General features: G+C 42.3%; 1 protein-coding gene across 1 annotated transcript in view; it reads right to left on the bottom strand.

Annotated features, from left to right (window-relative positions):
• dnah7 (dynein, axonemal, heavy chain 7) overlaps window positions 1-14,161 on the bottom strand; it is a gene marked incomplete at its 3' end in the record, with an annotated part of 74,158 nt that overhangs the window by 26,398 nt on the left and 33,599 nt on the right. The window contains exons 33-41 of the mRNA XM_079428839.1: window positions 13,211-13,387; window positions 12,161-12,292; window positions 10,734-10,955; window positions 9,234-9,431; window positions 6,986-7,141; window positions 6,479-6,647; window positions 5,997-6,123; window positions 5,699-5,918; window positions 4,750-5,622 (exon numbers count right to left, since the gene is read on the bottom strand). Of these exons, the coding sequence (XP_079284965.1) occupies window positions 4,750-5,622; window positions 5,699-5,918; window positions 5,997-6,123; window positions 6,479-6,647; window positions 6,986-7,141; window positions 9,234-9,431; window positions 10,734-10,955; window positions 12,161-12,292; window positions 13,211-13,387 (2,274 nt within the window). The remainder of the gene's footprint in view (window positions 1-4,749; window positions 5,623-5,698; window positions 5,919-5,996; window positions 6,124-6,478; window positions 6,648-6,985; window positions 7,142-9,233; window positions 9,432-10,733; window positions 10,956-12,160; window positions 12,293-13,210; window positions 13,388-14,161) is intronic.

Raw genomic sequence — 14,161 nt, 5'->3', positions numbered from 1 at the left:
TAGATTGAGAAAAACTCTGAACTCACCTTGCTCGACACCACCGTCGTCTCCACGAGCGTCGGGTCGCAGCAGCAGGCCTTCAACGAGCCTGGGCCACGCCCCTGTTCTCACCGCAGCAAAGCCTCACTCGATTTTGTTTTTCAGTGGCCCCCAGCTCCCGAAGCAGACACTAGCGCGAGGCTACCTCCGCTAGCAGAGCAGGCTTCTCAAATTATTCAGGACTCCCTTCCTGTGGCTTATAGCTATGGCAGGTGAAGCAAGCGCCAGGCTGCCTCTGCTCGCAACAGACCCACACATCTTTCTTTTACTCCCTTTTCTTTTTTGCTTCCATCAGTTTCCCACCTCAAGCCCCAGAGGCCGATATTATGCGTGAGGCTGCCTCTAATGGAAATTTAGGCCCCTGCTCCTCTCCCTCTCAGCTCTCTACTTCATTTAAAGTCACAATATCCTCTTTTACAGCAACATCACTGCCCATCCCACCAAATGCTGTTGCCTCGGATCCACCGCTAGTGGCTTACAACATCCGAGTACGGATCCCGGCAGGTGCGGGCATAGACTCCTCATCCAAGGCCATCACTAACGAGCAATTGGGTAACCAATGCATTGCAGACCACAATAGGCCATAATAATCGTTTTGAATAAAGTATCAAAAGTAAGTAACTTATAGTTCCGTTGAACTAACTTAATAAAATGTATTAAACAATATAACATGCATACGCATTTCATCAAAGCCTACAGAGGACTCACATAGCCCAACAATTGTCTACTTGTCACTGTGCGATCTAATCCCCATTCGGCTAAACGACTCTTAATTCAAATGTCCACTTAATCTTTAATATTTGGCCATTTCTTTATTATAAAAATGCTGCAACAATCGTAAATCATTGAACGTGGACATCAAAAGTTGCCATTTTTTGGAGTTTTTCATTACGTTCAGCTGTTTCGCCATTATAATCTGTTCAGCTATAGGTGGCACAATTAAACAAGGGTTCATGATCAGCCTTTTCAATGACCACTTTCTCAGCATTAGCCCATTGGAGTGGTTGCTAGGAAAATTTCCGGGGTAAGAAATGCATTCTAATCGATCTATCAGCTCTGCATAACTCCACGTTTCAAGCATAAACGCCTCGATTTCCTCTCGACGATTCTCTCACAATAGTAGGACATCGATCAGGCAGTCCATTTGATAAAATCATGGGTCTCAGCGCCTGGGTGTCAAAAGTCGACATCACCTCCGCTTCCAAAGCCATGCCTATCCATCCAGATTCATGGAATTTATTTGGGCTATGCTAGCACAGGAAATCCTATTTTGTCGTATGCTTAACTTTAGATTTTTGACGTGTTATCAGAAGTAGCTTATTGGATTTGTCTACATTTGCGCAAGTAATCCTCATAGCGTCTTCCCTTTCAAATTATTCAAATTATCCTGAGTATTGAACTCTCCGTCAGATGGTCCAAGAGCGCTCCTGGTGGAGCAAATACATTTCTCTGTCGACTACCGGCGAGGCTCACCCATCCGACGCTTTGATTATTGAATTCCTATCGAATGCCGGTGAGAGCCGCCCGGCCGAGCGCTTATCCATTCGATGCTGTGAGTATTGAATTCCCTTCGAACGCGACAACAGCCTCGGGTCAAGCAAACCTTGGCCTTTCCCGCCCGACTACCAGCGACGCTTATCCGTCCGATGCTGTGAGTATTGATCTCCCGTCGGATGCCGGCGAGAGCCTCTCGGCCGAGCAAACTTTGCCTTTTCCACCTGACTACCAGCTAAGCTTATCCGTCCTGTCACGAGTATTGAACTCCCGTCAAACGTGGCAAGAACCTTCCGAATATGTTTGTCTTTCAACAACCGGTGATGCCTACCTGCTCGTGCCATGAGTATTGAACTCCCCTCAAACGCTACAACAGCCTCTCGGTCAAGCAACCTTGGCCCTTTAGTCGGTCTACCGGCGAGCCGACGCAGTGAGTATTGATCTCCCATCGGATGCCCGCAAGAACCTCCCGGCCAGTCAACCCCAACCTTTTCCATCCCACGGTCGGCGAGGCTTACCCGTCCGACGCCGTGAGTATTGACCTCCAGTCGGACGTCGGCGAGAGCCTCCTGACCACACAACTTTACCCTTCCGTTTTACGTTTCGACGAGGCTTGCCCATCCAACGCTGCAAGTATTGATCTCCCATCGAATGCCGACAAGAGCTTCCTGGTCGAGCAACCTTGCTTCTCCGGCCAACTACCAGTTAAGCTTATCCATCCGATGCCGCGAGTATTGAACTCCTGTCGAACGCATCAAGAACGTTCCGAAGATGGTTTTCTACAGACGAGGCTTAACTGTCCGACACCGTGAGTATTGACCTCCCGTCGGATGCTGGTGAGAGCCTCCCAGTCGAGCAAACCCATCCGGCACCGCGACTATCGAGCCCCCATCAAACGCTTTAACAGCTATCCGGTCAAGCAATCTTGGCTTTTCAGTCTCTTTCAACTACCGGTGACGTTTTGCCTACTTGCACCGTGAGTATCGAACCACCGTCGAGCGCTTTCAGTCTGCCACCGGCGAGGCTTAACCATTCCGATGCAGCGAGTATTGATCTCCCATCGGATGCCGCGAGAGCCTCCCGGTCAGACAAACCTCACCTTTTCCATTCCATGGCCGGCGACGCAGCGAGTCTTGCTCTCCCGTCGGCAAGAGCCTCCCGGCCACTCATCTTTACCTTTCTGTCTTACCTGGCCGATGCCGGCCAGACAACCTTACTTTTTCAGGTCCCACACTCGGCGAGGCTTACCTGTCCGACACAGTGAGTCTTGATCTCCCGTCGGACGTCGACAAGAGCCTCCCAGCCAGACTAAACTACCATATCCATTTAGGGTCGGCGAGACTTACCCGTCTGACACAGCGAGTCTTGATCTCCCGTCGGATGTCGTTAAGAGTCTCCCGATCACATAACTTTGCCCTCCCGTCCTTCACTCGGCGACGCATTCCCGACTGACACTGCGAGTCTTGATCTCTCGTCGAACATGACAAGAGCCTTCAGAATACGTTTCTCTTTCAACTACCGGTGACGTTTGCCTTTTGCGCCATGAGTATCGAACCACGGTCGAACGCTAAAGCAGCCTCCGGCCAGGCAATCTTGGCTTTCAGTCTGCCACCGGCGAGGCTTAACCATTCCGATGCAGCGAGTATTGATCTCCCATCGGACGACGCAAGAGCCTTCCGGCCACCCTACTTAACCTTCTGTCCGACGGTCAGCGAGGCCCAGCCGTTTGATGCAGAACGCTGTCCGAAACCTCTCAGCCAAACCTCACATCTTTTCCCCCGCCTGGCGAGGCTTACCTGTTCGATGTCTCGAGTCTTGATCTCCCCATCGGATGCTGCGACAGCCCTCCCAGTACCGGTTTTCCTTTTCTCCCTACCCGCCCGGCGAGACTTACCCGTCTGATGAAATGAGTCTTGATCTCACATCGGCGAGAGTTCTCCCGGCTGGGCTCCTATACTCGATGCCCGCAAGCGAGGCTCATCCATCTGATGCCGTGAGTCTTGATCTCCCGTCGGATGTCGCAAGAGCGTCCTTGCCGGGTGTCCCAAACTCTTTTTACCTGTCAGGCCGATAGGACCCACTCGTCCGACGTCCGGAGTCTTGATCTCCAGTCAGAGGCTTCATGGGCTCTCTCGGTCAGCTACCCGCCCTCTGTCCTCTGATTAGCAGGGGCTAATGGCCAGCAGGGCCCGCACGCCGACTCCATGAGCTGCTCCACTCAAGGTCAGGGCCACAATTACGCTGCTGCTCCTCCATTGGCCGGTAGGGCTCACTGATTCCAACCCAGTGAGCACACTGTCAAGCATTGGTTCGAGCCCTCCCGACCGAGCGCCAACCACGCAATCCACCAGCGGCCAGTCGAGCCTACCCAGCCTATCAGACAAGCGATTCTCAAAACCAGCTCCCGCCAGATCTCAGTGCGGCTGTCCAACACAATCGCTTTTTGGGGGGTACTCTGGGTTCGGGCCATTCCTGAGCCCGGAGCCCTTCCCCAGGACAGCACGCCAACTACGCATTACTATACTCGCCAAATACAAATTACCTTACTCGTGCTAAATATATGTAAGTGTGAACTCGTGAAATTATTTTTTATTAACGAGGTTCGGGAGGAGCGCATCAGATACTTAGCCTAATTAACACAGGAGGTTCACACTCAAGTTAATCAATGTACGGCTATAAATACAGCTGACATACCTCTGTTCATTTGACGGATAATCAGCATCCCTCCACCACCCCTTCTCCACTCAAGAAGGTATCACTAGAGTTCTCACCACACTATTGGGGGGGGGGGGGGGTACTCTGGGTTCGGGCCATTCCTGAGCCCAGAGCACTTCCCCAGGACAGCACGCCAACTACGCATTACTATACTCGCCAAATACGCATTATCTTACTCGTACTAAATATATGTAAGTGTGAACTCGTGAATATATCATAGAGTAGAACATTCCAAAAGCTGTTGTTTTGGCATAGGCCCTTCAATATAAACTGTTTTAGACTAACGACAAAGTTTTGAGTTCTGAAACTTACATGATGTTTTTATAGTACAATGACCTCTTATATCAAAAGATCAAGGGAATTTTGGATTCTCAGTTCATGACCCCTTTAACTAAGATTAAAATAAAAATGGAAAATCTAAAAATAAAAGCAAATTCAAAATTTTTATACAAACTAAAACAGTATATTAATGATACTAAAGACGTTCACATTCACACCAACCTGAAACCAGTCAATAGTGCAGCAGTTAATGAGAGCAGGGAATCGTCTCAAGCGGCTTCTGAAGGTGTCGCCAATTGGACTCATGGCCAGTACCACATGCAATTGGCTGCGGCAGCGCTCCAAAAACATGTTAAAGAGAGCCAGTGGGCTGCCGTCTGTCTGCTTGTCACGCTCACGCTGACGGTCCAAGACGCGCATGCGCTCACAAATCTCCTGCTTCTCATCTAAGGCAAAGAGATTGGGAACCTCGCCAGTGTTTAACAGGTTACTCACATCCTCCAAAAATGACTCCAACTTAATTTGGGTGTCTGTGAAAAGGAAGACTCCATGAGTTTCCCCAGATGTCGATTTTTGCATGATGAGTTTGAGGTCATCGCGCCACTCTGTAACCCCATAACTCTTGGAGATCTCCACCTGGAAGAGTTCGGCTTCAGCCATGTGGGCGGCCAAGCGTGTCAATGATTGTCGGCCACTCCCTCCGACTCCTACTAACAGAGCGTGACCACGGGGCTGTTTGAGTATCCGGGAGATGCGACACACGTGTTCAATGGCAAACCGGAAAAGTACAAGATTCATGGGAGCCTTGCTGATATTGTTGTACTCTTCAAGGTGGGTCTCCACCACCTGACGGAGTTTCTCAGGGTCACCCACCTCACGGTAGTTGCGGTCCTCACCCTTGGGGTCATGGAAATCACAGAACATGAGGCTTCGAAGGTCATCTTCAGTTACATTCCCATCTGCGTCACTGTCCAGATGTTTGAAGAGCTGATGGAAGTCTTCGTTCAGGTGAGACTTGGAAACTTCTTGCAGGAAGCCCACCATCCATGCACAATCAGACGGATGCACTAAGCGGTCATAATACACCCTCAGGACCTGCATGAGAGGCATGTTCTACATTAGTTTATTGTTCTTATTATGATATGACCTATTAAACTGTGTCTGCAGTTACCTCATGCACCCATAAGCGTTTTATGGCTGTAGGGTCATCAGCAGTCTCCGGTCGTGATAAGCAGATGCCCTGGATGACACGGGAAAAATCTCGAAGGTTGAAAAGGTAGTGGGACTTGGTCGGGGTTGGTAGGAGGTTTTTAGTGGCCTCCTGGTACACAGACATGGTGGCACTGATGATCTGAGAGGTGATGCTGGCGAACGGTTTGGGAAATGGAAATCTGAAAGCAGGTAAAAACAGGAAATGTATTTAACAAATGGATTTATTTAGTAACTACATTGGTATGGAGCACCATTACCTAATGGTCAAGTGCCAGTCCAGAATTGTTGAGAAGATGGTGAACATGGTTTTGTCATCAAATTCATTAATGGTCACTGTGTTGAAATGACGTAAAAATCGAGGAGTCACGGGGTTCCTACCTCCACCTGCATGTGACAATGAACATGACGACATGTAAAAGCAGACTTGTTATCCACTTGCTGGTCCATCCTATCACATCAGGCTTGTTTACTTCCTTTGCTATAAAATAATTATCTTAAAGTTGCATACAACTATGATTTGTTTCTTAATGCTTGACATTTGTTTTACTGTGGCCAATAATATTTAACTTTGTTTGATTTATGTGAATTATATTATTTTATAATCTTTATTATTGTCATAGTTTATCCCCAAGGTCTGTTTGTCTTCTTGTCTATACATGTATACGCTCCAAAACAATTTTGGCTTGCGATACTGAACTAAAATAAAAAATGTATTAGCATATATAAATGACAAACTCACCAGGTGGACCCATGGCACACATGATCTGGATGTCCACTAAGTTGATCATGGAGCAGTCCTTCATGTCATACCAGTTCCAGTGGTCGAGCCACTGACGCAGGAGCTCCACTGGAGGCTGGGCTCCATAGGTTTCTCTTGCTGGCATGTTCACATCATCCACAAACACCACCTGATCAAAGTAATCGAAAGGCAAATTAGAAAAAGTGAAGAAATGACAGGAACATTTTTTAACATTAAGGTTAATTTAATTTTGAATGCTGTAAGATAATGTGCTGTTAATGGCGATTAAATACAGGTGAACTTGTGAATCAAGAACACAGTTTTCTCCCATTTAATTTAGAGGCAATTAAGAACTCATTTTCACTTTGCAGTTAGAATTTTGGGCACAAATTATGGTCATAAATGGCTTTTGAAATTCTATGAAGGATTACTTGGTAAAAATTGATTTAGATTTAATCATAACTACTCCAATAACAAAAGGGTAATAAACAGATGCTTAAAGTATACCATTTTCTTTCCCAGAGGAGGACCAAACACTCCTTTCCTTCTCTTGTCGAGTTTAGAAATGATAATGTTTTGGGTCTGTGCTGCTGTTGTTTGGGCTGAGAAGTTGATCAACAGAGGACTGTACACATCCTTCTCCAGATGATTCAGCAAAAAGTCCTGTGGGAGATTTGGAGACACTTAATTAGCTCTAGTTAGCACAGAAGTTGCATCAAAATTCTGTTGTTTTTTTTTTATCAACACTTCCAACTGTGTTAGAAGTGTTGAGAAAACAGTTTCTACTGTGAGCCTGTCACTATCATTATGAAAGATGCTGTAAGTTGTACATGAGTCTATAAAACAATTTTATAAAACCGTTGCACCTGACATAATTATGCTTCCGTTTCAAATAAGTGAGAAGCAAGCAAACTGAATAACTAAATGTGTGCTAAAAAATATTGTATTATGGATGAATTATATCTCTTTATACTTTAACAGTTGACCTAAAGGATGAAAATCAACAACATGCACAACCAACATAAAAGCTCTTACTATGAAACAGCCACATGTCAACTAATTAATGTAAATATATGCACATTTCAGAGAGACCTCATTCATTATAGTTTGAGGAGCCTGTGAGTTGCTCCACTTAAGCCTGACACATACAATCTCTTTCATTCCTTAAAACTCTGTGAAAGAGCCATGTGGCAGAGTGTGAAGAATGATGATTTAATATTCATGTTCTAAATGAGAGCAATGAAGTCATCGGCACCTGCAGGCATTTCATACTCAAAACATGCAGACTTTTAGAGTCCTTCAACATTTTGCCAAAGAATCACATGGGGGAAATTGAGAAAAAATTAAACAGGAAGAGAACGCAGAGTGAGAACCTATGAAGTGAGTGGGTGAGTGAGTAGAAAGAATGAAGGGATCCTATTAAAACAAGTTCTGAAGTAAATAGTGATTTTGAACAACAGTACTCATTTTCTTCAGTCTTTTCATAACACGAGGTCAGATCTGGCACACATCACCGTTGTGACAGCAGATTTTGTGTTGATGCCACCCATGTGTATTTAAAACAAAAGCATAATGATTCCGGTAATATATTAAGCTGTTTGGCTTTCTAACCATGCCACCGACCAAAATAAAAGCACGGAGTGTGTTCAACTTTAGTGGAAAGGGGGCGGGGATGCACAGTGGGCCAGAGTTGGTCTCGAACCATTGACTAATTTATCATTAGTCATTGCATACACATTCAAGATCAAGTTAGAGGTATCGTGCTCAGCTGGGCAATGTGGTATGCAGGTAGAGACAGTTGCGTCATGCACCTATTTTCTTTAGGATGGGGGCACCAGTGGCAGTCCTGTTTGACTTGCTGAGATAGGTCAGCTTATACAGCTTATGACATGTTTGTCTAGTTGTACATTTTTCATTCAGTGGGCAAGGGAAAAAAAATTAAATCCTGGCTAAATACATAATGCTCAGTAAACTTAATTATATTATATACAAGCAGCATGTCTTGAGTTTTGAGCTCAAAAGTTATTTTAATAATTTTGAAATGCCTGAGCCAAAGTCCGTTATCAAAACAATTTGGTGTAATCACCTCCCATGACTTTATTAAAGGACTGCATTCCCAAACATCAGGCAACCAAAAGCAAGATGCAATGACAGTGTTTGCTATTGTGTTTCACCTGGCAAAACATTTATTATGTAGGAAAAAAGAGCCACAGGCTCTTTCATTACTATTGATGCAAATGTTGCGCATATGTTAAATGTGCAACTTTGGATGGAAACTAATTAATGCTGAACTGAGTTCTAATCATTACATCGCTCTGAATTGCAGTAAACTCTCCTCATGGTACAATCAAAATTATGCAGGAACTATAAAATCACAGAATGCACAAAAAAAAAAAAGCATATCACAGAATGTACAAAATATTCTGAAGTAAGAGAGTCAATTTAACATGTTAATTTCATACAATTTAAGTGTTACAAATTAACATATCAACTCATGCCCCTTACTCATACACAACTACAGACAGACCTTGTCAACTCAGTGTCATTTTCACCATGTGACAATAATGTGGCATCTTTTCTTAGCAAAATATTGCTATATGTGATTGCCATTATTTTGATTAATTAATGAGCATATCTTGTTATTATTTCAATAACAATTTTAATGTATTGACAGCCCTATACTAAATATATTCCTGACTGGAGAGTCATTGGTAGACTGATATTCATGGTGGTTAAAAATCCCCGAAACACTCACTAGAATGTATACGCTCTTGCCAGTCCCTGTGGGGCCGACAAAGACAGTGGGCTTCTGATGAGTGATGAGCAGCTTCATGAGAGCAGTGTAGCGTACAGTGTTCTCCGTAGGCACAATTATTTCGTTGAACTGCACATCTTTGGGGATGGGGGGCAAAGCCTTCAGCTCCTCAGTCCACAACTCCCATCTGCCTGGACCCTGTTAGAGTATCATTGTTCATGTATTTGTTAATGAATAACAATTTCAATAAATCTTTATGGTGTTTTGTTTTCCTGTCCTTTTGTGTGTCTTAAACGACAGTGCATATTAAGACTGCATTGTTTTCAATTCCACCATCATGACACCCTTTGAAATTGGTTCATGGTGCACTCTTTATAGAAGTCTTACGTACAGTACACCACAAAAGAATTATGGGCTTGTTCATGGTCATGTCTGTTCAGAAAAAAGCTTTTATCTACAGCAGAAAAATGTAAGCAATGGATAATCCATTTCTTCTCTAATAAATGACATTTTCAGCATTTAATGAGGCATGAAATTGGCAAATTAGTCCAGGTTATGCCTGAAGTTTTATTACACAGAGATAAAGCTTGTGATTTACAACAAATAATAAGACAGATTACCTCATTCAGGATGAGGAGGGTGTGCTTCCTGAGCAAAGAGTGAATTTGCTTATTAGGATTTCAAGACGAAAAATACAAATAATCAAATGCACATGCCTCAAGCTCAGGACTTAAGTGGTTGATTTTACACTTTGTATGTATTCTAAATATGGATCTAGACAAGATGGCATTTTAATACTAAACCAGGCTGGATATTAGAATTGCACAATTGCTTTCTAGAAAGCCAAATTGGGATAATATCTTTGAGAAGTTGCAGGAAAGTGGAGATAATTCTATTTAATACAGATACTATAGATAAAATATTTAATAATGATTGCAATTATATTAATTTTGGAATCTAATATTACATACATGTAGTTTATTATTTTGTCTTTAAAATGATTTGACTTTGCCCATATTTCATTATATAGAACATATATGTGAATCTGATCCTTTACTCTTCATCAAATATGTATGTGACATAACACGTAAATTGCTTTAGTTTAAAATGTATGTGAATTGATAAGAGAAAGCGTATATCCTAGGTCCTGTAACTTGTTACTACCTTTTGACTATTTATATACAACAATTAACCATGCTTTATTCTAAATGGTCCTTTAAATGTTTTAATTATTAATAATGCATGTATTGACATAATATAAGGACTTCAAAGATAAATGTACAGTAATTATTAAAGAGTTAACAGAATGCTGTTTAGACGCAGACATGAATAGATTTAGATGGAGTACAGTCTTTCACATCTTAGGACATCAACTTTCAAGAAGTATTTCACATCAGCTACCTAATTACCCCCCAAAAAATTAGGACAAAAACTTTCCAGAAGAGCCCAATCTGTTTCTCTCTACATATCCGCCCAAGTGTGTTGAAGAAATTTCCTGACCTCTTTGAGGAAGCGGTATTCATAGAGCGTGCCCTCAGTGGGTAAAGGCACCGTCAGCTGCTTGGCAGGAGGCTCCACGTGCTCCAGGATTCCATGGCGTGTACGCGTTTCTTCACTAAGGCCACCTGCCAGCATCTCCCTCACCAAGCCATCAAACTTTACCCTTCCTGCTTCAGTGCAGCTGGCCCCGACTGACCACACAAGGCAAAAAACAAAGATGCCCTACACAGAAAGGAAGAAAAATTATGTTTTCATGGAATAGGAGAGGTCAAAGCTAGTGGTTCTTTGTTTTGACTAACAAACAGCTCAGTAAGATCTTAATGTTGACCTCTGATAAGCCCATTTTTAGATATCATGTATTGGGTTTTTAATAAATTTTCTAAATCATTACTTCCTCCGTTGTTGTTTTTAATCACTACGACACACTACTGACCTTCCCAAAGCTACTAATCCAATCAATTATTCAAAAATATTCCTTTACAAACTCAATTGCACCTTTAGATCAATCTGCTGCAGCAATGACAATCTATACAAACACAGCCGCCATTGATTTGGGGCAAAATGCTTTGTGCTCTTTTGGCGAAAAAAAAAAAAAAAAGTTTTAGAATGTGCAATACTCTGATGACGAACTAGGAGGAAGCAAATAAAGTCATTCCTATCTGGGAGGAGGGAGAATTTCTAAGCATTGATCCTGTACCAGCTAATCAATTAAACTCTCCGTCTAGGTTGGCAGTTTTTGATCTACTGATATGATCTCTGTCTCAGAGGAGCAGGTGGAGAAAGATTATTACCTTTAGAGGAGAAATCCAGACAGTATTGACAGACTTCAGACAGCATAAAAAATGGCAAAAGTTGCCTTTGGCTAAAGAGATGACCTTTCAGGGCACTAAAGCTAAGATATTTGTAAGAAACAATTAATATGAAACATTTGCAGTGGACCACACAAACTGAAAAAAAAAGAAAAAAAAAAAACCTTACATGCTTGTGAGGACTAAGTAAAACTAAGCAAACTACATTTCAATTCATTAGCCATGAGATGAGATTGAAATGAAATATGAGGTCCATGAGATATGGACACTAAAGTATATCCAGTATATTTCTCCTATGTATTTATAACCTTCTACACCCTCTCTTAATGCATATTAAAACTCCAGCACATACTAATTTATCACAATTAGATTTTGAAATTTTCTGATTAAAATGTGAGTGGTGCCTATGCAAAACAAACCTTCATGATGCAAGGTGTTGTGGATGGTTGCTAGGACATGTTACTGTGTGTTTGCCAAGACATTTTGATTGGTTGTTAGTGAACTGCCTCAGAGCGGGCTCAGCAGAAGTGTGGATTGATTTCTGCTACATAGGGAAAGCTGCAAGCGTTGAGTGTCCAACATTCCACAATTCATCTTTTTTACTTTTTATCTCCTTACCTCAAGCCAGGAGCACACATCTCTCTCGCTCATCCCCTTTATCTGGCTCTCCTCTCTGAACTCATCCATCATGCAGTCCATCAGATTCATCAGAGACTTCACCAGGCTTGTGTTGGACGTAGGAGATAATTCCTGAATGCCCACACAAAACACACTACATTAGTCTGGACCAAGAGCCCGTGGCTAGATGATTAGTGTTATGCCATTATACTGGGCAAAACTATCTTAAAGCTACGCAAGAAATGCTGTGATTTTGGTTTACAGTGTGAGATAATAAATAATAGCTGGCTAGACAAAAAATAACAAACAAGGTTGTGAAGAAATGTGGCATTAAATGAGTGGAAGAAAGTGCTAGTCTGTCTGACAAAAACTGTATTAATCAAAGTGCACTGTAAGCACTAAGAGACAAAACAGGACTGTCAGGAAAAGTAGCATTTAAAAAAAGAAAGCACGTAATTAGTGCTTTATCACATTCTGAGCTCAATGCATGCATGCAAGCAAGCAAAAAAGAACCCCTAATTGCAGAAGCATGTGATTATTGAGAAAGAAAATGCTGTATGTAATTTCTGTCGTTAATTGAGACCATGCTAGAATTTCCTATTCCTTCCAGAGAAATTATAATGTCATATAAAGACTAATGGATGTCTTTTATGCAGTATCACTGCATTTTTATGAAAAGAGGTCACAAACTCTTCTTCCAGCTTTAATTAAATTTTAGTAAGACCAAGAAAAAGACAGGGAGGACACAGGAAATAATCATGCAGTTTGAAGAAAATATAATATTAGTTAAGGGATGATCTACAGTCATCATCACACAATAAACCTAAAGGCTACTGGTAATTAGGACCCAATGCAAAGTTGAAGGGTCTTGTATCATCCTAAAGGGGTTTATTTTGAGCTTAAGAGAACAGGGAACTGGCTGAAATAATTTGCCAATGCTTTACACAAGAACAACAATTTATGAATGTGCAATTTAATATCAATTTAATTAATGATGCCTTTTAATTCTGTGGAAAAGCACTCATTATTTGCAGCATATTACAGCTGTACCTTAGTGCCTTTGCGGATGAGATGAAGACATGCTGGAAGCATGCGGTCAAAGAGGCTAGTGATGAGGTCTTTGTGCATGGAGCTTAGAGAAGACGGCAAAGTGTTGAGCCAAGACAGCATCAGAGGCCGCCATCCCAACATGTGAGGCTCCATGTAGATCATACCACAGCGAGATACCTGCACAAAAAGCAGTAATGTCCCAGCTTGATAAAAGAACAGATACACTACTGTTTAAAAGTTTAAGGTCAGCAAGATTGTTTATAAATGTTTATGAAAGAAGTGTCTTATGATTACTACAGCTACACTTATTTGATCAAAAATTACTGTAATTAATTTGCAATTACAAAAACAACAATATTGTGAAATTTCTTTCTTTATTTTTTTTTAAATATTTTCAGCAGCCATTACGCCAGTCTTCAATGTCACATGATCCTTCTGAAATGCATTTCTCATTATTATATACACTCACCGGCCACTTTATTAAGGTACACCTGTTCAATTGCTTGGTAACACAAATTGCTAATCAGCCAATCACATGGCAGCAACTCAATGCATTTAGGCATCTAGATGTGGTGAAGACGACATGCTGAAGTTCAAACCGAGCATCAGAATGGGGAAGAAAGGGGATTTAAGTGACTTTGAATGTGGAATGGTTGTTTGTGCCAGTATTTCAAAAATTGCTGATCTACTGGGATTTTCATGCACAACCATCTCTAGGGTTTACAGAGAATGGTCCGAAAAAGAGAAAATATCCAGTGAGCGGCAGCTGTGTGGAAGAAAATGTTGATGTCAGGGGTCAGAGGAGAATGGGCAGACTGGTTAGAGATGATAGAAAGGCAACAGTAACTCAAATATCCACTTGTTACAACCAAGGTATGCATAATACCATCTCTGAACGCACTACACGTCGAACCCTGAAGCAGATGGGCTACAGCAGCAGAAGACCACACT

Source organism: Barbus barbus, assembly GCF_936440315.1.
Source record: "Barbus barbus genome assembly, chromosome: 11".
In the NCBI taxonomy this organism is placed as follows: Eukaryota; Metazoa; Chordata; class Actinopteri; order Cypriniformes; family Cyprinidae; genus Barbus; species Barbus barbus.
This window is presented reverse-complemented; position numbering and strand designations above follow the sequence as displayed.